This window comes from Micrasema longulum, unplaced genomic scaffold (genome assembly GCF_059751315.1).
Source record: "Micrasema longulum isolate JH-2025_06_02 unplaced genomic scaffold, ASM5975131v1 h1tg001179l, whole genome shotgun sequence".
Lineage (NCBI taxonomy): Eukaryota > Metazoa > Arthropoda > Insecta > Trichoptera > Brachycentridae > Micrasema > Micrasema longulum.
The window spans coordinates 46926-71788 of NW_028278366.1; the positions used below are offsets into that span (position 1 = coordinate 46926).

Genomic DNA, 24863 nt, shown 5'->3' on the forward strand with positions numbered 1-24863 from the left:
AGCTTGTAAGTGAAAATTCTTGATGGAAGTTCATTGTATTTAAATTTATTTCAACAGAGAGGGAAAACGTTTTTGAGAAGGGAATATGGAAGTCTAGGCATTTACAGAGCTTATGACCTGTCATTGGCTGGTTTAAGTGGTAACTTAACACAGTGACGTGAATTTTTTTTTTAAAAGGTGTTTTTGCACTAGAATATTTCATGGCCTTCTAAACTGGCATCTGAAGCCAACCTATCTTATCTTCATAGAGCGTAAGATATGTAAAAAAGATACGCTGCGATTTGTGTAGCAATGCGGTTCCCTATGCATCATTAGGTGCGAAAAGGGAACAAAATAAAAGACTGATCATTTACTTTTCATGTAACAAAAATGATCTAGATACGCGACGATTGGAGTATTATTTTAATGCCCTATGCACAACTGAGAGCGTATAGGAAAATTATGATGATGACGGTAATCGAAAAATCTGTCATTATTGAATCAAATAATCGTTTTTGACAGATTTGAAGAACCTCCGATTTACAACTTTACCCTGGAGCCCAAAAACCCCATCACATGGTCCAAGATGTTCGACTATGGAACAAGTTATGGACATACGGTTCCACTTCCTGACACCATGTGGTATGTTAAATATTTACATTATCCATATTTTAAGCATTGCTCGTTTGCCCAAGTGTCATCTCACAGTAGCATTAAACTTAAACCATAGACCGCGAGTGTCATCACATAGTAGCATTAAAATACACCGCTATTCACGAGTGTCATCTCAAAGCAGCATTAAACTTAAACCATAGACCGCGAGTGTCATCACATAGTAGCATTAAAATACACCGCTATCGCTATGAGTGTCATCTCAAAGCAGCATTAAAAATATACCATTACCCACGAGTGTCATTTCATTGTGGCATTAAACTATACACAATTGTGTTGCAATTGCAACAATTCGCGAACCGTATACTCGTATAATGCTATTCTGAATAGACTCCATGTTCTCGGCAATAACTATTCCGACGTTGCTGATATTTTTCACTTAAAGTATAGCTTAAATATAAATCAACTCTATTTAATCATTTCAAAGATGATGAACGGAAATATACATTTTTTAGATTATAGTGCTTTCTATGTTTACTTTTGTATGGGTACTATTGTGTGCCATATTTACGTGTATACTTATTTTTTAAATTCCTTAAATTGTCATTATCATAACCATTTTTTATAATTAATTTTTTTTTGAGACAAAACAATTTTATTGTATTTAATATACTTATATTTTGTACCTTTTAAAGAATAATATATATGAATTATATCTGCACACATTGTTTAATTATTTTTTTATATCTAAATATGTTTTTTATACAAAACTGCTTTGTTATATATAGTATTTATGTAAAATAATACTTTTATATTAAATTTTTTTAAAAATTCACATTTTATTTAAATGTTTATATTATTTTTAATATGTATCTTTTTAAGGTAAAAGGCACTGCGTGCCGGGTATATTAAAAAATAAATAAATAATTAATGTTATACTTTTTATTTCTCCTTAGGTACAATTTTGTAACGATTACACAGAACAGACTTTGGTACAATATTTTGTGGTTCTTTCTTCACCTGGTGCCCGCCATACTTATGGACATATTCCTCCTCGTCACTGGAGACAAACCCAAGTGAGATTTATGCTCGTTAAATGTACTTTATTTATCTTTATATAATTCGTCTGTACGTGTGATGTCACTGAACTTCTCCTAAATGGCTTAACCGATTTACGTGCGGTTTTCAGCGAAATGTAGATCTTTGCGCTGTGCGTGTTTGTAGATATTAAAATGTTCAATCGAATCTGTGAAAAAAAAGTTAGAAGCATAAATCTTTTTTCATCGACCTACCAGGGTTGCATTCGGCGAGAATGCAAATACAAAAAAAATGGAAGGATGTTGTTTTTTTTTGTGTTTAAAAAGGTTTGATTTTGAATGTTTACAAAAAACATTCGCTTTTTATAATCTTAAACAGATCAAAAAATCTGAAGGAAAACCTTAAATTCTTTTTAATTTTTTCCCATTTATTTATTTTTAATGGATTTTTGGTAATGCTAATATAATATTAACTGACATTTAATAAATCGCATTCATAAATAAAGTGCACCCCTGTTAGTGAGAAGAGCCGAGTTTGACGTTTGCAAAAAGAATTGTATATTTGAAAATCAATTATTTTATGTTTTGGAATTCAACCATAAATGTATCTAGGTACCTAATTAAATTCAATATTTGAATATTAATAATTTTTAGTTTTGGAATTCTATCATTAACAAGTACCTAGGTACATATTTATTGAAACAGATGTTATTATGGCTTGTTTAAACATCTGGGATCCAAATTGCTCACTAGAAAAACTAAGACCATTATTTACAAAACTCTCCTCAGACCGGTCATTACATATGGTGCCGAATGCTGGGTTATGACCAAAAGAGATGAAAATATGGTATTTGTATTCGAAAGAAAAATATTAAGGAAGATATTTGGTGCTGTCAACCAAAACGGGGTGTGGACGAAACGGTTTAATCGTGAATTAGAGGCACTGTATGGTGAACCCAACATTGCACAATTCATCAAAATAAGAAGATTACAATGCTTGGGCCATGCGGCCAGAATGAATGATAACCGGACCCCAAAAAAGATTATTTATACCACTATGTTTTTTTCTTTGAATTTAGAATGGTCGGCGCCCACAAGAAGATCGATAAATTCATAGAAGCGGTGCAATATTTTGGTATGAATCGTTGGCGATTTGGTAGGCAAAATTTAGAGGGGCTGTTAGCTTCCCTGACGCCGTCCGACAGGGAAGAATTCAACTTTAATATGGCCACACTGGAATGGAGTTCTTATATGAAAAATATGCTGGACGGTATACGGCTCTACCTGCTGAAGCAAAAGCCCGAAAATATCCCCGCCTGCAGAAAACGGTACCAAAAGTAAGCATTTTTAATTTTAACCTAAGAAACAAAAAAAATCCATGAGTGGATCCTGTTTAAATGTATTCAAAAGTGAATTTTTCCACACTTCAACTTTTCAAAATAGATGGTACAGAAATTCCATTCATGACTTCAGTCAAAAACTTAGGTATTATCATTCATAAGCATTTAGGGTGGCACGATCAGGTTAACGAAGTTAGTCGTAAACTTTATAGCAGTTTGCACTCACTTAAAAGATTACAGAATTTCTTGTCAATAAATGTTAAGCAAACACTCCTTGATTATGCGGATGTATGTTATCCAGATGCTAACTCTGAATTGCTTGATAAGTTAGAACGATTGCAGAATATTTGTATACATTATATCTTTGATCTTCGCAAATTTGACTACATAACCGAGTAACACACGCAACTACACTGGCTCAGTATCAGGCATAGACATTCACATTCCATCACTTCTTCACAATATCCCACTTCGCCTGTTTATTTGAGAGAGCTCTTACAACCTGTTTCACAACACGGACTATCCATTCGTTCTAGTAACGAGAGAACCCTTTTAATACCCTGTCACCGCTCTAATTTTCTTGTCTCGTCTTTCACAGTATTAGCCGCTCAATTGCGGAATAATCTACCCACTAAAGTTAGAGACTCAATATTAAAACGTCAACTATCTTAATATTTAAATTGTTCCTTTTATCTTTCTTCTTTCCTTCCCATCCCCTCTCCTCTCTTTATAGTATAGTATTATTTTTTAATATATTTTTATTTTGTTAATCTTTGTTTTTAATTTTTATATAAAATTGTGAGATTCAATATATGTCCATGTAGTTGTAATTTTCTCAAACTGAACGGTTTGGGTAGGTGTAGGAAAAAATTGTCTTAAGGCAATATCCCCGCCCTTATATGTATATATATTGTATTTATATATAAAGTGTTAAATAAATAAATACGAAAAACCTAAGAACTCTAATTTTAAAACACCTTTTCTCTTTTTTTCAGGCTTAAGATCCTCCACTACACCGTAAAATATGGAATTATATTTCTGACTATATATTTCGTATATTGGCTGCTAAATTTCTCCTATTGAAATGTCTCATAAAATGTTATTATTATCGTCTGTTTAATAAAGTTGAAACTACCTAAATTTAAGCTATTGATATAACATGGCACAGGAGGGTTGATTAATATGCTCCACCGCTGACCTGCGTCGAGCTGACCAGTCGAGCTGATGTGTAAGAAGCATTATGTAAATGAATATAAAAAATAAAACTAACTGCGATCTCACATGTCCAGTACTTGATACAACAGATAAAATTAAATATCTTGGTGTATACATAGACCAAAACTTCAAATGGAAATGTTAAACGTATTAGAAAATGTAAATACATATTTATAAGATTGAGGAATATTTTAAAAATCAATAATTTAAAAATAGCTTATAACTCAATACAATCTTTGTTACAATATGGTATTGGATGGGGCGGTGCATGTTAAGTAAATAACAGCATTCATTGATACTATTCCTGACCGATTACCTTTTGTTCACATCCTTCCTTAGACCCATCCTTATGGTACCTACCTAACATTGAGCTAGAAGATATTCAAAATTAGAAGATTCGGATTTAGAACAAAAACCAAACAACATTTTGGACTTGACACAAAATCGTATAAAAAGTGGTTCGAATCATTGCGCGTCGTGGAAAACATTGTTTCATTTTATAGTTAATTTTGTCATCCAGTGCCAGAAATTGAAGAACATTCAGATCATATTAAAGGTAGGTATCCATTCCATGTTCCTATCCTTTCTCAAATATTTCCAAATCACAAAACTGAATGAAATTCGTTTTTCATTTACAGTCCGCCTTTTCGTTAACAGTGCATATGCCAATATATTAAACCCTCTTAAAATAGTACAAAGATGAATTATCAAAGTAATTTTAAAGAAACCCTCAACATTCAATACGGAAAGTATATATAAAATATTTAAGGTTCATACAGTAGACACTATTTATAAAATAAATTCCTTTCTACAAACTTATAAAGAAAAAATATATAAGAATTTGAGATGAGAATATTAAAATTCCTAAATTCCACACAAGTCATGGTCAAAATAGCTTTGTCTTCAAAGGTGTAAAAAATTATAATAATCTCCCAAATGAACTAAAAACTGTTAAAAATAACATATTAATAAATAAATTTAAAGTAAATGTAAAGAAATTTTTTGAACACTTTTTTTTTGTCATTAAAGTAAACAACTACAACAGTGTTAGTCCACTCTCCAAGCACAAGAGTTACTAAGAGAGCGTGGTCGTCGCATTAAAAAAAAAAAAACTTTAAATTAATCAAATTGTGGTTCCGTGGCTAATGTTGTGACTCACGAATCAGAGGTCCGAGGATCGAACCCCACTTTACCCCAACTTGATTTCCATTTTCCAATAGTGAATTATTTACAACTCGTTGAAAATGGCTACCAAAAAGAAAATTTTTGGGTAAATTATAAGAACGCTAATATTTCGTTTTAACATTTAAAAAAAAAAACTCTCTAGGGGGTAGAAAAGATCCAGAATACCACCGCTGGGCCCCTGGTTTGAAATATGTATGTTCAAACATTGGCGAAATGGTGAATGTGACAGTCTGTAAAGTGAACCTAAACCAACTAACGAGAGATCATTGACCTTGTAAATGCATTTCCTCATTTAAAGCGTTCTGAACCTGAAGCAAAAACCTGATCATCTTACCTTCCATGCAACAATAATCATCTAGAGCTGGAACTTTAATGCCAATGCAGTGCCCTATGCACCATTAAGTATGAAAAGGAAATGGTGATTATAACAAATTATATGAAATGTTAATTTTTAACCTTATAATTTTGTAAATTGTGTATTTGTATATTTTGTATATGTGAAACAACTTTCATTTTGTTTGTAATTTTGTATTTTTGTTATTTTGTTTCTTTATAAAATTGTCTCATTGTAAGTTTGGACTTTTATAAGTTCCCTCTTTGTAAATTAGTATTTTCGTTCGTTTTTCTCTTTGTAAGTTCATCTCTTTGTAAATTTGTCTCTTTGTTAGTTTGTATCTTTGTAAGTTTGTCTCTTAGTAAGTTTGCCTGTTTGTAATTTTGTATCTTTGTTATTTTGTTTCTTTGTAATTTTGTATCTTTGTTAATTCGTCTCATTGTAAGTTTACCTCTTTGTAAGTTTGAATCTTTGTAAGTTTGTATCTTTGTAAGTTTGTATATTTGTAAGTTTGTATCTTTGTTAGTTTGTTTCTTTGTAAGTTTGTCTCATAGTAAGTTTGCTTATTTGTAATTTTGTTAGTTTGTTTCTTTGTAAGTTTGTCTCATAGTAAGTTTGTCTCATAGTAAGTTTGCCTATTTGTAATTTTGTTACTTTGTTAGTTTGTTTCTTTGTAAGTTTGTCTCATAGTAAGTTTGCCTATTTGTAATTTTGTTACTTTGTTATTTTGTTTCTTTGTAGTTTTGTCTCTTTGTTGATTTATCTCATTGTAAGTTTGTAAATTTCTACGAGCACATATTTCTTTGTTCTTTCATTTCAGGCATGTCTAGTGAAAAGAAGGAAGAGAAAGAAAAGGACAATTCAATCAATTTTTACCTAATTTAAATAATACCTTACTTATTTCTAACAATAGATGTCGCTAGTTTTGTCAATACTTTTATTTTCTATAGTGAGCCGATAAGCATGCGAATGTAATATTCAAATCAAGCATGTATAGAGAATCTATAAATGCCAAACGGGAATATAGAAGTCAACTACGTATAGGCAGAATAAAAAGTAACACCAGAGTGTTACTTAGTATGTAAAGTGGTCAATAAACTAGACTTCCATATTTCAAAAAGCTTCATTTCTTTTAAAAAAAAACTTATATTATGAAAAATATAATTAAATTAGATCAGATTTAGTGATAAATAAAGAAAGTTTTCAAAATACATCTGTTTTAAATTTATTTATGTGTCCTGGCGGAAAAGGAATACAGTTCTAAATGTGAAACAGAACCAGAATTCTGATTAGAGTGAAAATAAGTCGGCCTCGTTGTGTAGTGGTTTGCATTCACCTATCATTCTTGAGGTCATGGGTTCGATTTCTTGCAGGGTGGACATAAAACCTGTATATATATATATATATAATTTTTAAAAATATGTTTCGAAATTTTTGTGAAAATCACCTTAAGCGCTGTACAATAAATAAATATCCCTGCACGTCTTGCAGCTACGGAGCGCATGGACGGTTGGGATTCTAGAATCTTCCCTAGTTCCCGTCTCCAATTATGATATATTACAATTATGATATATAGGAGCTAGATTACAGCACGTCTTGCAGCTACAGAACGCATGGACAGTAATAAATCTAGCCCGTATTAACATTTTTAATTTTTATTTTATTTGACAATTGACTGTTTGCCCTCTTCTTGAATATGCCTCAGTGGTCTGGTCTCCATTCTATGTCAATCGCATAAATCACATTGAATCAGTCCAACATCGCTTGCTTCGAAAAATAGCGTGGATGCTCGGACTAGAGAGAGATAATTATTCTTATGCTGAAATAGAGTCAATGTTAAATATTTCTAGTCTACAAAAACGTAGAACTAATATTGACTCCATATATATGTTCGGCATACTAAATGGTATAATCGAAGTTCCATCATTACTGGGACAAGTAAAATTCAATATTCCGACTCGTAGATTGAGAAACAATGAAGTACTGTTCATCGATCAGCATAGAACAAACTATGGCCTAAATTCTCCAATGACCCGCCTTTGTCGTATTGTTAACTCAAGACAAGATCTGGACTTTTTTGGTTTAAGTTTACAACGATTTAAACGAGCACTAAATAAATAGTCCAGATCTTGTCTCGATGTCCCTTATGTTTGTCAATGCTTCTTTCTTTTATTAAAAATGTTTTAAACTATTCTTTTATTGTAATATTTAAACCTTATAAATTGTATACATGGACAATGTCCGTTAATAAATAAATAAATAAAATAATAAGTTTAGAGTAAGTGATATTTAAAAAAAAGGAATGAAAAACAAATTTATAAAAATAAAAGCTAGATTACAACAAGTCTTACAGCTTGATTTCAAAGTTGGTTTGGAACCTGAAGCGTAAGACTGACCACCTAACCTCAATATTGCCGATGCAACTCTACCAGTTTGCAGCTAAGAAGCAAACGATTGAAGGATTTCCTTTAAATTTATTTCAACAGAGAGGGAAAACATTTTTGAGAAGGGAATATGCTGTTTTACTTCACAAAAGTCAACAGATGGAAGAGTTGAGGAAATATGTATGTTCAAACATGGGCAGAATGGTGAATGTTACACGGTGTGTAAAATGGCCACTTAAACCAGCCAATGACAGGTCGTAAGCCCTGTAAATGCCTATACTTCCATATTCCCTTCTCAAAAATGTTTTCCCTCTCTGTTAAAATAAATTTAAATATTAATAACTCCCCAGGGAGGAAATCCAGCCAGTCTGCAAGCATTTGGACATGCCCAAAACATTTTTGAAGGATTTCCTCATCAAGAATCAGAACTTCAAGGTGTAAAGTTGTGTTTATCCAGTCCAAATATATTTGTGTTGTTTAATTTTTACAGTGGTTTTTTTTTTGTTGTTTGTTTTTGTGTTTATTTGATATTTTGTGATAATTTACTTTCTAAAAAAATTTTTTTTTAATGTGTTAAAACCAGCCGATATTTTTTTATTTATTATTAGTATGGCGCAATTTAAATTTTGTTTACTTTTGTGCATTAATTTAAATAAATAAAAAATAAACAGGGCGCTCTTTAAGCCCTGTCACATCCGAAACCACGACGATCAGAATGGGCAAGAAGACATATTAGCATATTTAAAAAAATATTTCGAACAAAGAAAACTTTTAAAAATAAAATATTTAAAAAAACAAATGGTCACTTACTTCTGCAGGGGAGAAGTGAGGGGAGTGCAGCGCAGTATCAGACTCCCCCCTCCCCCATCCTCGTCTCTCCCCTGCAGAGGTAAGCAACCATTTGCTTTTTTCAAATTAAATTTTTAAAAATTTTATTCGTTCTAAAAAAATATTTTAATGTACCAATATGTCTTCTTGCTCATACTGACCATCGTGGTTTTGGATGTGACAGGGATTAAAGAACACCTGTATATTAAATATGCCATTTAAAAAATATTTAGAACAAAGACAAATTGTAAAAATAAAATATTAAAAAGAAAAAATCGTTGCTTACTTCATTACAACAGAGATGAAGAACATTTAAGAGAAGGTAATAAGGAAGTCTAGGCATCTACAGGGCTTATGACCTGTCAATGGCTGGTTTAAGTGGCCACTTTACACACTGTGTAACATTCACCATTCTGCCTATATTTGAACATCTATATTCCTTCAATTCTTTCATCTGTTGATGTTTGTGAAGTTAAAGAGCTGAAACCTTTATTTATGCGGGTGAGATTCATCTAATTGAATTATTTCACCTACATACTAGGCAACGCCTGAAAATATATTTTTTTTCAATTTCTATACTTCTTCATGGACCAGGTAATTTATCAACATTTAGGTCATAAGCCCTGTGGATGCCTAGACTTCCTTATTACCTTCTCTTAAATGTTCTTCATCTCTGTTGTAATATATTAATATAAACAGCTCCCCAGGGAGTTGAATCCAGTCCTTGTCTACTAAAATTTGGACAAACTCAAAATATTGTTGCTTACTTCTACAGGGGAGAAGCGAGGGGGGCGTGGCTGCGTGGCTCACGGTGTATCAGACTCTCCCCCCTCCTCGTTTCTCTCCTGCAGAAGTTAGCAACCATTGGTTTTTTTTATTTATTTATTTTTTTAAAAATTTTATTCGTAATAAATATTTATTTTCATGTGCCAATCTTCTTGCCCATACTGATCATCGAGGTTTCGGATGTGACAAGATTTAATAAACAACCTGTATATGTAAATAAAAAACAATGTAAAAGATTACTGAAAATGTGTATTCTTCACCCGCCGGGATACGGATAAAGACAAGGTTCATTCAAGCAAGGCGAAATACCCTGTTGAATTTTTTATGTTATTTGATGTTTTTTTTACCACAAATTTTCGAACAGATTCTCGGGTTCGAACCAGCGACGCCGGTTTCATAGTTGACCGTGTAACCAACTGCGCCACGGCGCGGCGCCCGACTAATATTAATTATGAATAAACAAAGAATGAGATAAGAATGGTTATGAATACATTGTTTATATTGGAAAGATTTATAATGTTAACAAGATTTATGTAATTCCTCAGAACGTAAATAATAGATAAGGTAAACATTACGCACAGTGCCAGTCACAGAAACGAGACGTGTTTTATAAAAAAAACTTTGAATCTTGCGTGGCTGTGATGTAACACTAGTCTACAGACAATACAAGACTTGATATTTTTTTAATTCGTTTTATAAATTTATGTCATAAAATAGGAATACATATTTTATGCTCAATTGAATGCTCTTTTGCACATTTTTTATATCCAATTTCCGTCGGCACTGAACTTCCTCATTGTATTGACATTTTTATAATATATTTATTAATACATTTTGGAGAAACTCAGCCGTACAATTAAATGCTCCAATGTTTACCGCGTGTAAGAAAACATTTTTATATCTGATTTCCGTCGGCACTGAACTCCTTCATTCTATTGACATTGTTATAATATATATTTTAATACATTTTGGAGAAACTCAGCCGTACAATTAAATGCTCCAAGTTTACCGCGTGTAAGAAAACATTTTTATATCCAATTTCCGTCGGCACTGAACTCCTTCATTCTATTGACATTGTTATAATATATATTTTAATACATTCTGGAGAAACTCGGCCGTACAATTAAACGCTCCAATGTTTACCGCGTGTAAGAAAACATTTTTGTATCAAATTTCCCTAGGCATCAGTGCCTGAAAAGTTAAGACTTTCTCATTGTATTGACATTGTTATAATATATTTATTAATACGAGTACATTTTGGAGAAACTCGGACGTACAATTAAACGCTCTAATTTTTACCGCGTGAAAGAAAACTTTTTTATATCCAATTTTCCTAGCACTGTTTGATAATGATTATGATAATTTTCGGTGTCGTATAGATTTAGAAGATCCGTGTGAAATGGTCCTATATGTTTACATTTAGTTATGATAACAACCAGACCTACAATTATATTTATCTAATAATTATTAACCGAACCATTACGTAAAGAAAACACATCATTTACATTTAATTAGTTGCTTTTAACATCGGCTACCGTGCAGTTCATAAAATAAAGTGTTCAATAAACGAGTATAGAGGTATGTATTCGCAAAATCACAAATACTTTGTTAAACATGTTTAATTCTCCGGCTCTTACGAATTTAAAGCAAATTTTTAAAGCGATATCCATAGCCCCAATACGCGCCGCTCAAAAAACCTGCATGGGGTCAAAGCACCAATGAATGACAGTTTAAAATTCAGGTTGTAGTGAAATCCACATTCAAGGTATAAATTTAATTATTTAAGCGTACAAAATAAAAGAAAGCGATAAAAAACACATTAATTTTTCTAAGTATTTTAACTTTTTTTATTGAAATACGAGTATTACAATTATAATTAATATTACAATTATAATTAATATTAATTATAATTGTAATATAAGAATATTACACAACATTATTTTGGTACGTGTATTTGTACATACACAAATCTGGATTTCTCCCAAGGGGAGTAGGTATATATATATATATATTTTTATTTTTTTTACAAATGTGTATGTACAAATACACGTACCAAAATAATGTTGTGTAATAAGATCTGGTCAATTATATAAGTAAAAATAAATTGCAGAGTCATCTGCAGGCGATTACTAGTACTTAATTTAACTCGGAAGAGTCTTAACTACATATAATAAAGTAATCTGCTAATTAAATACTTAACTTTAATATCAATACATAGATGACGCTCCAACTCGCTTGTGGATGGTTTCTCGATTCGGTAACATATATACAAAAATCAAAAATGTTACCTGTGTGGATATTCGATAATAAGCGGAATGGGGAATGTTGTAGTACCTACTTAAAGTGGCCACTTAACCCAGCCAATGACAGGTCATAAGCCCTGTAAACGCTCGAATATCCATAATCCTGAATTTGAAAAAATTCTACTTCATCTCTGTAGGGAATAAATAAAAATATAAGAATATTACAATTATAATTAATATTAACAGTGAATGACCACTACTACCCCAGTAAAAATAATACTCAGATTTAGTTAGTAATAATAATTATAATATTCATAGTTTTTTAACAAAAACAACAATTACTTTATCGACTACATACACAGTTAGGTAATAGATTTCTCTGGATCTTGTCTAGTCTTCCTGACTAGGTACAACCTGTTTTAAGGCAGACATTTATATGCAAAAAATAATCAATAACATTACTATCTACTTGTTATTTTACTATGCAGTTATACAATATTGACAATATTTTGAGTTTGTCCAAATTTTTGTAGACAAGGACTGGATTCAACTCCCTGGGGAGCTGTTTATATTAACATATTACAACAGAGATGAAGAACATTTAAGAGAAGGTAATATAGAAGTCTAGGCATCTACAGGGCTTATGACCTGTCAATGGCTGGTTTAAGTGGCCACCTTTACACACCGTGTAACATTCACCATTCTGCCTATATTTGAACATCTATATTCCTTCAATTCTTTCATCTGTTGATGTTTGTGAAATTAAAGAGCTGAAACCTTTATTTATGCGGGTGAGATTTATCTAATTGAATTATTTCACCTACATACTAGGCAACGCCTGAAAATGTTATTTTTTCAATATCTAATTATTAAAATAATATTTTCAGGCGTTGCCTAGTATGTAGGTGAAATAATTCAATTAGATAAATCTCACCCGCATAAATAAAGGTTTCAGCTCTTTAACTTCACAAACATCAACAGATGAAAGAATTGAAGGGATATAGATGTTCAAATACAGGCAGAATGGTGAATGTTACACAGCGTGTAAAGTGGCCACTTAAACTAGCCATTGACAGGTCATAAGCCCTGTAGATGCCTAGACTTCTATATTACCTTATCTTAAATGTTCTTCATCTCTGTTGTAATATACAATATTAATTTATTATTGAGGAATGTATTTTGAGTAAATTTTTCGACTTTTCTCGACCTAAACCCAGTTACCAATTTTTACAAATTTATTAAATTAAATCCGGGTCATGGTTTTGCAATCTTTGGGTAACATATTGAATATTTTGGGGCACAGAAACCTTAAATTTCTTTACCCGAATTTAGAGTTTGTGATAGACACCATGACCCATCCTCTAGTTTGACTTCTGCTAGTGTGGGAGTGTTCCTTTTGGTTACATCATAACATTATAAAACACCCTAACACATCAAAATATGGATATGGTCAAAGAATTGCATAAGAAAAAGCATCAAATAAAACACTTACCACACCTTTCCTTATAAAAACGCTATCACTCTCAGAACAATAACGGAAAGACGCACTATTACCTTGTGACAACTCACAGTTCAAAACTGATGGATTTGTTTCTTACCTAAAGATGTGTCCGCCTACTGCTTTTGTCATAGTTTCTAGTGTTAAAAGTTTTTTGACTGGACACATGTAGCAATTCTTATTATATTGTGTTTTATTAACCAACCAGCGGACCTGACAGACGTTGTCCTGTCCGAACGTTGGCTTGCCTGCTATCAGAGATTCATCTAATTGAATTATTTCACCTACATACTAGGCAATGACACAGTGTGTAAAGTGGCCACTTAAACCAGCCAATGACAGGTCATAAGCTATGTAAATGCCTAGACTTCCATATTCCCTTCTCAAAAATGTTTTCCCTCTCTGTTGCAATAAATTTGAATAATGAACATGCTTAAGTTATCGCGGCCATAAGTCAACGCGTGTGTAATCTCTAAGTCAACGCTCGTGTCGGTTTTTTTTTGTTTTCCTCGTAAATAAATACAGTTCACTGGCGAAAAATCGGCGTTTGCTATAAAAAAATATACAATATATTGCATTTGCAAAATAGTAAGGAGTATCCATAACAAAAAAGTAAAAATTAAATTTTAATTACTACGGCGGCTGCTTTTCTTGGCGTTTGGCTTGCCGACCGCCGCGCCGGCTAAATGCAATAAATTGCATGACAAATAATAAATAAATAAATAAAAATAGCACTTTTGGAATACTTCCATATTTACACCGGTGAAATTCAAATATGCGATTGCGCAGCAGGATTATACGACGCGAAACGTAAATATTTTGAAATTTAATATTAGGTGTTCACGGATGTTGCATTGTCATCGCGAATACGATAAACAATCAACAACAAACAAGTTGATGCATGCCACGGATTGGAGATGGAGAACCTTACTGGATGTCAAAAATAAAATATAAAAAATAAGGAATAATTAAAAAAAATATATATTTATAGATGACAACCATGAAGTTTCGCATAAATAAATTGTCTATGTTTTTATGAATGTATGTATGTGTATGCGCATGGGTGTATGTACATGTGTATATATGTGTATATTTATATATATGTGTATGTCTGTATGTATATGAATCAAAATGTGTATCCGAATAAGTTTATATTTTGTTTGTCTGTGCTCTATATTAATTTGTCAACTATTATAATATATTAACATGTAATTGCCTAGCTTGGAACGGGGTATGTACCCTTGTTAGCTGGGCAAAGTGAACATGGAATTGTATTTTGATAAAGAGCGTGAATAAATAAATAAAAAAATAAAAAATAAATCATGGTGAGAAGTTGTAATAACGTCGCTTATTAGCACGACGATAGTTATTTGTGATCAAACGACAGAACTGTGTTCTTTTTTCGTAGGAAAATACGTCAAAATCATCATTCCATTTCCGCACCTAATGGTGCATAGGGCACTGCATTGGTACACCAATCGCAGCGTATCCTAAATATTTTTGTTACATTTATTTTTCATTTAACTTTTTGTACATAATGTTATTTGTACATTGGCGGGCTTATTGCCAAATGGCAATTTCTTCCAACCAACCAATTAAATAAAAGTTTTATTTTTATAATTCAAGTTACAGAACATATTCAATGTTCTGTAATTTGGCGGCCTCCGTGGTGTAGTGGTCAAGACGCTTGACTCACAGACGGAAGGTTCCGGGTTCGATTCCCGGTGAGAATACAAAAATTAAATGTGATTTTTCTCAAGCCTGGGTGTTCTGTGATGTAATTCACCACTGTAATTGGGCCTCCTGACCTGTTGTGGTGCAAAAATAAAAATAAAAATAGAAAAAAATATTAAAAAGCTAAAAGTATATAAAAATAGAAATAAACGTATTTGTTTATAAATTACCTTAAATCGAAACTATTACTCAATGGGAAAAAGGAAAAAAGAGGAAAAAGGAAAGGAGGAGAGATTAAGGAAGAGAAAGGAGATGTTTCTTCAGACGTGATTTAAACAGAGATAATGTAGTAACATCTTTGATGGTGAATGGGAGATGATTCCACAGTGGAGCCGCATGGACTTTATATGAGTTAGAGAAGAAAGAGGAATTGTGAATGGGTATTAAGAGAGTGCCTCGAGAATTAGAACGAAGAGGTAAACCATGAACTGATAAGCGTTGAAATTTTTCACGCAGGTATTTAGGAGCGTTAGGACTATGAAGTACATTGAACAGAAGTGAGAGGGAGTGATAGTCTCTCCGTCTTTTTTATTTTACATGACGGTAAGATGGTCATTCTTACGCTTCAGGTACCAGTCCGGGGACTATGAAATATTCTAGTGTGGAAAGACCCTTTTAAATGAATATTTTATATTTTCGAACCCGAGACCTCCTGTTTGGTAGGCAAAGGGGCTGACCATACAGAACGATGCCGAAGGAAAAATACGTAGATTTAAAAAAAACTTCGAATATAATCATTGCATTTAATAGGATAAAAATATGTCAATCAATTCGTATAATTTGACAGTTTTATGACTTAACACAATTAGTAAATATTTTTTCCATAAAATGTTTATCTGCATTATTTGATTGACAACAAATGTTACCAAACACTTTAAGAAATATGAAAATATCAAGATAACTCATGTTATTGATAAATTTGGTTATTATTTTGTAGAACTCCATATTTAAACTTATTTTTATATTTATAATTCCTCTGTACGTGCGATGTCACCGTTCTCCTCCAAAACGGCTTAACCGATTTACGTGCGGTTTTCAGAGAAATATAGATCTTTGCGCTGTGCGTGTTCGTAGATATTAAAATCTTCAATCTAATATGTAAAAAAGAAGTAAGGAGCATACATGATTTATTCATCGATCTACCAGGGTTGCATTCGAGGAGAATGCATTTATAAAAAAAATGGAAAGATGTTGTTTTTTTGTGGAAAAAAAAATTGTTTTTGAATGTTTACAAACAGCATTTGTTTTTTGTGGATTTCAATCAGATTCTTTCCTTAAATTCCTTATAATTTCTACCCATTTTTTTTTCTTTTTACTGGATTTTTGGTAATAATAAAATAACAATATTTTGAATTATAATTATAAATTGAATTATTTCACTTACATACTAGACTAGGCAACGCCTGAAAATGTTATTTTTTCAATTTCTATACTTCGTCATGGACAAGGTAATTTATCAACAGCTAAATATAAACAGCTAATATTAACAGCTCCCCAGGGAGTTGAATCCAGTCCTTGTCTACAAAAATTTGGACTATTATAGTCCTTAAAATATAGCTTGATTAGAATGACAGCTGTCAAACTAATTTCGTTTGTGATGGGAAATTACTGATCACTGATCAAATCGATTTTTTTAGTTATTTCATGCAATCATGAAACTCTGTTTCCGAAAATTGATATAAAAAACGAAAAAACAAGCCTATTATAGTGTGTTTAACACAACTATTCACCAAAAAATGAGACATTAATTTATACTTTTTACATTAACATCAAATGAATTAATTTTTTTATTCGATCAATTTACATTGATCAATTTGTCCCATCGCTAACGTTTTTGCAAAATGATGTAACCTTGTAAGAACGTCGTTAATAATTAGATTTATTTTAGTTTTAAAGCTGATTTTATATCAACAATGTTTGAGTATGTCCAAATGCTTGCAGACTGGCTGATTTTCCTCAATAGGGAGTTATTTATATTTAAATTTATTTCAACAGAGATTTATTTATGATCTGTCATTGGCTGGTTTCATAAGCCCTGTAAATGCCTAGACTTTCATACTCCCTTCTCAAAAATGTTTTCCCTCTCTTTTGCAATAAATCTAAAACTGATTTTATATATTTATATTGATTTATGTTTCAAGCATTGTATTAAAAAAATAAATTAACACCTCAGATACAAATGATTTTTCGTGTGTCAATATAAATAACTCCTTTGACGTTTCTACAAAGTTATGCCGTCACTTTTTCTGACAACTGTCACTCTAATCATGTTACATTTTAAGGACTATAATTTCTAACTTATGGTTATAGTCTGCATGAAGTCATGGGTTAAGTAATGCAGACTACAATTGTCAAATAAATAATAATGTTTTATTTTTGTTCCAGCGATGGCGTTTTTTCTAACTCTAATATTTTATACCATCGTTTTGCTTGTGGCCCTTGTAATACTTGGGTACGTTTACTTCACTTGGAATTTCGACTACTGGAGAAAAAAAAATGTCGAATCCATCACCCCTGTACCCGTTCTCGGCAATTTTGGGAGCTGGGCTCTCCTCAAAACGGACATCGGCGGAATGTTCAGAGAAATCTACCAGAAGAGCAAGGGCCTCAACATGGTCGGCATCTGGGTGTTCAGGAAGCCGGCCCTCGTGGCGATCTCGCCGGAAGTCATCAAGGCGGTCCTGGTCAGAGACTTCAGCCACTTCGCGGACAGGAGCACGCAAGCGGATAGAAGCTACGACCGGCTCGGTTCGGATAACCTCTTCTTCGGGAAACACCCCCATTGGAAGCAGATGCGGGTGAAGCTGACCCATCTCTTCTCGTCCGCGAAGATGAAGAACATGTTTGGCCTGATGAATGAGATAGCGGAGGACCTGCAGAAGTGCATCGCTAACCACGGCGGGCAGCCCGTGGAAGTCAGGGACACTTGCGCTCGGTTCACGACGGATGTAATCGCAACCACTTCGTATGGCTTGAAGGCGAATACTCTGATGGATGTCAACGCCCCGTTCAATGTCTTCAGAAAGAAGTTGCTCGACTTCCGGTTTTTCAGATCCGTTCAGTTTATGTCCATCTTCTTCATGCAGGGATTCGCCAAGTTTTTCAAGTTAGTATATTTATTCAATTTCTTGGAAAAGGGAACACATTATTTTGTGTGCACTGGTTGTTAACGAAATGGCGGACTGTAAATGAAAAACGAATTTCATTCAGTTTTGTGTTAGGGAAATATTTGAAGAAAGGATAGGAACATGGAATGGATACCTATGATGATGATATATGATGTAAATTTTCTTCAATTTCGGGAACTGATGACAAAGTGCACAATTAAATATAACAATGTTTTCAACGACGCGCGACGAATCCGAGCACTTTTTATGCGATTTTATGTGAAGTGAAAAATGTTATTTTGTTTTTGTTCTAAATCCGAATCTTCTAATTTTGAATTTCTTCCATTTTGATGTTAGGTAGGTACCGTAAGGATGGGTCAAGGGAGGGATGGGAAAGAAAGATAATCGGCCAGGAATAGTATCGATAAATGATTTTATTTACTTAACACTGGTAATAACAGGGCAATGCAAGCTGCTGTTGTCACTGCGACATCTCACGATCTATTGTGATGGGTCCTCGTGAATAGTTCTCGCTCTCCAAGCTCGGGTCTATAAAAAGCCTGGCTACTGCGTGGAAGACGATAGTTCTCATTTCGTTTCATATCCTCCTCCAAGCCGAGTGGAATGATGCGGAGTAATACATAGAAAACTATAATTGGCCTATAATTTTGGTTTATTTGTAAATACTGTTTTTTTTTGTTTGTTATAATGGCTGTTGTTTTCTTTTAATAAGTAAAATAAATATAAATAAATATCCTTAAATGTGGCAGGTGAATTTTATAGAACTATGATGTTTTTAACACTTGAACAAGGGGCAATTAGGAACACTTACGTTTTTCTGACGATTATGGCTCGATACTATTTCTCTTACTCGCTAAATCCCTTACTGTCTTCTACAAGCTCTATGAGTGCGTTGAGCTGACTCGGTTGGGCTGTCGCTTTGGGCTGACTTGCTTGAGCTGACTGGGCGTTACTGGGTGAAATTTTGCAGGAGCTAGGACCATCCAAAACCCTTAAAAACGACCAGTTTTATCTGCCCTCTTTGCAATACGCTCTTCGCCGCGTATCATCTTAATGCTTTATGATCTTTTGTTACTTACAGATGTAAGGTGTTTGAAACAGAGCTGGCGGACTGGATGAGAGAGGTGTTTTGGAAAACAGTGAACGAGAGAGAAAAGACAAATGAAGTAAGAAATGATCTGATTGGAACTCTGATAGCACTCAGAGATCAAACGAAAGAAACAGATCAAATAAGTAAGGACCCTTTATTATTTATGTTCATTAACTTTGTGGTTAAACATTTTAATTAATTAACATATTACAACAGAGATGAAGAACATTTGAGAAAAGGTAATATAGAAGTCTAGGCATCTACAGGGCTTATGACCTGTCAATGGCTGGTTTAAGTGGCCACTTTACACACTGTGTAACATTCACCATTCTGCCTATATTTGAACATCTATATTCCTTCAATTCTTTCATCTGTTGATGTTTGTGAAGTTAAAGAGCTGAAACCTTTATTTATTCACATTACCTTTTCTTAAATGTTCTTCATCTCTGTTGTAATGTGTTAATATAAACAGCTCTCCAGGGAGTTGAATCCAGTCCTTGTCTACAAAAATTTGGACAAACTCAAAATATTGTTGATTTTAATTAATGTTAGTAAATATTCGTACTTTCCCACTTATCGACTTTACATGACATATTGGCCAGAAGCTGATGGACGCTCGAATAACTGGTTCACGGATTTGCGTTATATTTACATTCTTTGCCATTGAACCATAATACAAATGAATGCAAAGTGTGATATAATAATACATTTGATTGGGGAACTCAGAACCAACTAAATTTTAATATTTCTAAATGTTATATTATGTCATATACAAGGGTATAAAAAACTATTTTATGCGGTACTTTGTGGGAGTGTGTTCACTTAAGCAAACTGCCACTGTCAAAGACCTGGGTTTGATGCTAAGACGTTTGATGTTTGATGCTAGACTGAAATTTCATACTCACATAGGCTCTGTCTGTGACAGTGCGTGCAAAATGTTGGGATTTGTTCTCCGAACAGCTAAGGTGTTCTTGAATACTCGTGTTCTTAGGCTTTTTTATGACGCATTGGTGCGAAGTAGACTTGAGTGTGGATCTCTGATCTGGGCGCTACGCGAATTAAAGTACTCTGTTATGCTGGAGATGGTTCATAAGAAATTTCTGGGTGAGTACAGATACTATCCGTGGTTGTACCCATTTGACTTCATACTGGGAATGCTTGGCTTCAGTAGTTTGGAGAAAAGAAGAAATGCATACTTGCTTATGTATTTTTTCCGATCGATCGTATTACGATCAGCATAAGTGTAATGAAGAGTATTTTTATTTATGTTCCTAATGACTACCTTAGACATAGGCAGCTTAGGCTATTTTACCTTCCTGCTTGCAGAACCAACCTGCCGATGGTAATGCCAGTAGGAAGAGCAATATCTTTACTCAATCGTATCTCTTCGGATATCGACATCTTTCTTTCATATTAGGGAAAAAAAGTTCGGAGAGGATAGCATCCTTTTTCTTTGATTGCTGGGTATTTTTATTTTACCATCTTTGTATATTTGAATTTGAGTACAATGAGGAATTCCACTGTTTTCTAATATTTTTTTTTCTATTAGCGTACTATTTAACTAAGCAATTTTTTTTTTTTTTATCAAATACCGCGCCAAATGACTGTAATCAGTGTGTCATTTTTCAGAAGTGACGTCATAAAACGGTTGGCGTTCTTACTTTCACTGACCTGACAAGAATCTATGGAATATTGCTTCGATTACTTCATTTAGTTGATAGTAATTTGCTCATTTCTATGTTATGGTTGTTTTTACGAACGTTTCGATTTAGTAAAACCTAGAAAGTTGACATAATCTCTGGTTGAAATGTCAAATTATACAAATAATACTCTTTTTTCTCTCTTAAAAGGTGCGGGGGCTTTAGAGCGGAAACCGGAAATACTACACGTAGATATAAGGAGTGATGTCATTATTTCGACCTGCTTCGAAAGTGCGTCAAAACGCGGGTCATCCGCCGCCATTTTCCCGCGGTTTTCGGACGCCGGCTTGTTAAGTCCCATTTCTGGAACCTCTGGCGCGTGTATAATGGCCGCAATCTCAGTCGGCGACAAATCCTTGCGCTCCCGTATTTCCGCACGTCTTTTGGACAATACTTTCGGCATTTCCGTTCGCTTTTTGTTTTTTAATGTTCGCACTAGAAAACGTAGTGACTTTTAAGAAACAAAACACACTAATGAAGTTTTCTATGAAAAACATAAACACATGAAATCCACAGACAAAAAATTTGTGGATTTTCTGCTAGGATGACCCAAATGTAATAAAGTGGTGCCAATGGAAGAACATAAAAGTGACACAAAGTAGGAACTTAGCGGCGCTATCTCTCAATATGGTTTCAAATAAGGCTGGGCACATAATATAAGTTTTAATGGTAGGTAAAACTTTTCTATTTTTAACATTTTTTATTTATTTTTGCGTGCGTTTTTGAGATATTTCATCCTACTCCGAAATTTTTAATATTCACGTGTACACGAAAACATTTTAAAAATTTAATTCCGGGTTGGGCTGGAATTCCTCATTGTATTCATGTTATGTATGCAATAAAAAATTTTAAATGAAAAATTTGAAAAAAAAATACCTTGTACTTGGGTTCTTGACACCTTATTGTTCGAACTTCTCTTGTTTCGGGCACGATCAGATCCTGTGGCCTTGGCATATTCCCTTCTCTAAAACGTTCTCTATCCCTGTTGTAAATACAATGTGTGTTTTTCCTACAGAATTCGAGGGAGACAGCCTTGTGGCGCAATCAGCCGTATTCTTCACAGCAGGAAACGAGTCTTCTAGCACCACAATGTCACTTCTGCTTTACTATCTGATGCTTCATCCTGAAATTCAGGTAAGACTCTTCAAATTCGCCTGTGTCACCATCACGAACCAGATTCACATAGGACCTGTGTGGCTGTAATATATATATTTGGATAATTTACATAGCGCCGGATGAAAATATAACTAAATGTTAGATCAGTGTGAACGGAGATATTCTGAATCAGGTAGAAGAATTTGTGTACCTGGGAAGTATGTTTACTAGGGACGGAAAGGCCGAGAAAGATATTGAAAGGAGGGTGAGTGCCGGGAACAGGGTGAACGGTGCACTAAAATCTACTTTGGCAAACAAATGTTTATCGCAGGAGGCTAAACTAGCAATTCACAACGGAGTTCTAGTTCCAACTCTAGTGTACGGGAGCGAAGGATGGAATCGGAAAAATAATGATGAAAGTAGGTTGAATGCTGTCGAAATGCGATCCCTCAGGCGAATTTGTGGTAAAACGATGTATGATAGGTGCACAAATGTCGAGATCCGTGAAGTGTGTAAGGCTGAGACACGCATTATTGACAGAATCAAGAAATGGGTGCTGCGTTGGTTTGGACATGTAGAGCGAATGGACAGCGAAAGAACGGCTAAAAGGATCTACGATGCAAATGTTGATGGATGCAGAAAACGAGTACTTGAAGATGGACATGTCAAAAGTAGGAATAATCGGCGTGCGTGCATGAGAAGATGTATGAATGTAGAGGAAGCGAGGTCTGTATGCCAAGATAGAGTGTTATGGCGTTCTATCCTCTCTGCCTACCCCTACGGGGAAACGGCGTGATGGTTTGTTGTTGTTGTTGTTGCCGTTTTTGTAAAAATCACCTCAAGGGCGCTGTACAATAAATAAATATCCCACCACATCTTGCAGCTACAGAGCGCATGGACGGTTGGGATTCTTGTTCCTCGTCTCCAGTTATATGATGTATATGATATACAGGAGCTAGATTACAGCACGTCTTGCAGCTACAGAGCGCGTAGACAATAAGAAATCCAGCCCCAATTTACATTTTTTATTTTTTTTATTTGACAATAAAGTTTAGTGATATTTAAAAAAATTACAAAAATAGAAGTTAGATAACAACGAGTCTTGCAGCTACTGAGCGCATGGACGGTTGGAATTCTAGACCTCATTTATTAAATATGGATATTTGATAGTTGATAACGTTTACCTATTGAAGCTAGATTACTAATCGTCTTGCAGCTACAAAGTGCATGGACGAGTGAAATTCTGGCAACTTAAAATTATCAATAAATTTACAAAAACAAACATTGAGCATAATAGTAAATTTGTAAAGTGTTCGTGCTAAAAAGTAACAGATAAAGCACCGTTTCAACACTATGGATAACATAACAGATAAAAATATCCGAAGGGTAGCTAGGGCAATGTCAAACTAGTCTACCCAAAACCCAAAACACTTCATTAAGTTGGTAGAGAAAATCCAAAAGAAGTTTCTGAGATATCTCTACATGAGAGAGTGCGGGTATTATCCTCGGCTCTACCCGACCGAGTTTCTCCAGGGTATGCTCGGCTACAACAGTTTAGAGACTAGAAGGAATGTGTATTTGACTACACATTTTTATCCATTGTTGCGCGGTGTGATCAATAATTATGATGAGCATTGGTTTGCATGTTCCTGATAATTACCTAAGACAGCGTCAGCATACATTGTTTCTTATTTATTTATTTCGACGGCTTACGCCTTTGACAAAGTATAACATAATATTGAAAAACAATTATAATAAGACAAAACACCTGAACACAGTTTTAAAAAATATAGTATATGAAATAAAATAATATTTAAAAAATTAAATATTATTTTTTATATATTTAAAAAAATAAATTATTTTAACTTTCTTCTGAATATGCTGTATAATTTTTAGGTTATTAAGCCAAAAATGTTAGTATTATAAATGTTTGTAAAAGGCAGATTTGCCGGTTATGTTAATAAAATAAAAAATAAATAAAAATTCCCATAGAATGTGAATAGGTGTTTTCTTATCTGCACTGCAGAACCTACATCTAGGTTTCGGAAAAGTTCTTCCTAGCGCGGTGTTTGTTCAATCTGCAGTGCCCTGGGGGGGTCTAGTGACAACCCTCACTTGATGAAGCTGAGCTTCATTAGGTCAAAAGCAAGACTTTGCGAGTATCCTTGAATCCAGTATTTCTAATTAAAAATATGCTTTCTTCTTCTTCTAGTGCCTTGCCGGGTCCCCCCGACGTTGGCGATCACTACAGCGAAAGCATATGTATCTGTCCGGCGCTAATTTTACATTTCGCAGCCAGGACGACTGCTTATTGATGTACTCGCCGTAGTGGTTCTTGGGAAAAGATGACCAGAGTGGTTTCCCGTTGCCTTCTCTGGTGGATTTTCTGTCGGGGTTACCTTTCCTTAGCTGGTTGGTTTTGAGGCGCTAAAAACTCGCCTTTCATCCTCTCGTTATCTGCTGTGATCACACCGTTACGAGAGTGATCCCATTGTCCGGGTTCGCGACGTGGACGCTAACGAGTTGGACTAGTCAGTAGTGTTGCCGGTGGAATGCAACTGGGCGTTCGCAGCATTTTATAGAATAACATCCTCCAGCAAGATGTGACTCACTCCCTACCGACAGTTCGAACCCCAAAAAATATGCTTAAAAGTACTTAATTGTTCACTTTGTTT

General features: G+C 33.9%; 2 protein-coding genes across 3 annotated transcripts in view; both read left to right on the top strand.

Annotated features, from left to right (window-relative positions):
- LOC148276610 (fatty acyl-CoA reductase wat-like) overlaps positions 1-5028 on the top strand; it is a 30611-nt gene extending 25583 nt beyond the window's left edge. For both annotated transcript variants that reach the window (XM_088234022.1, XM_088234023.1), the window contains 4 exons: positions 502-621; positions 1548-1667; positions 2708-2965; positions 3964-5028. In XM_088234022.1, the coding sequence (XP_088090148.1) occupies positions 502-621; positions 1548-1667; positions 2708-2965; positions 3964-4051 (586 nt within the window). In that variant the 3' untranslated portion in view covers positions 4052-5028. The remainder of the gene's footprint in view (positions 1-501; positions 622-1547; positions 1668-2707; positions 2966-3963) is intronic.
- Positions 5029-11136: 6108 nt separating this feature from the next.
- LOC148276611 (uncharacterized) overlaps positions 11137-24863 on the top strand; it is a 51307-nt gene continuing 37580 nt past the window's right edge. Inside the window, exons 1-4 of the mRNA XM_088234028.1 lie at positions 11137-11278; positions 17561-18281; positions 19385-19536; positions 22109-22227. Of these exons, the coding sequence (XP_088090154.1) occupies positions 17563-18281; positions 19385-19536; positions 22109-22227 (990 nt within the window). The 5' untranslated portion in view covers positions 11137-11278; positions 17561-17562. The remainder of the gene's footprint in view (positions 11279-17560; positions 18282-19384; positions 19537-22108; positions 22228-24863) is intronic.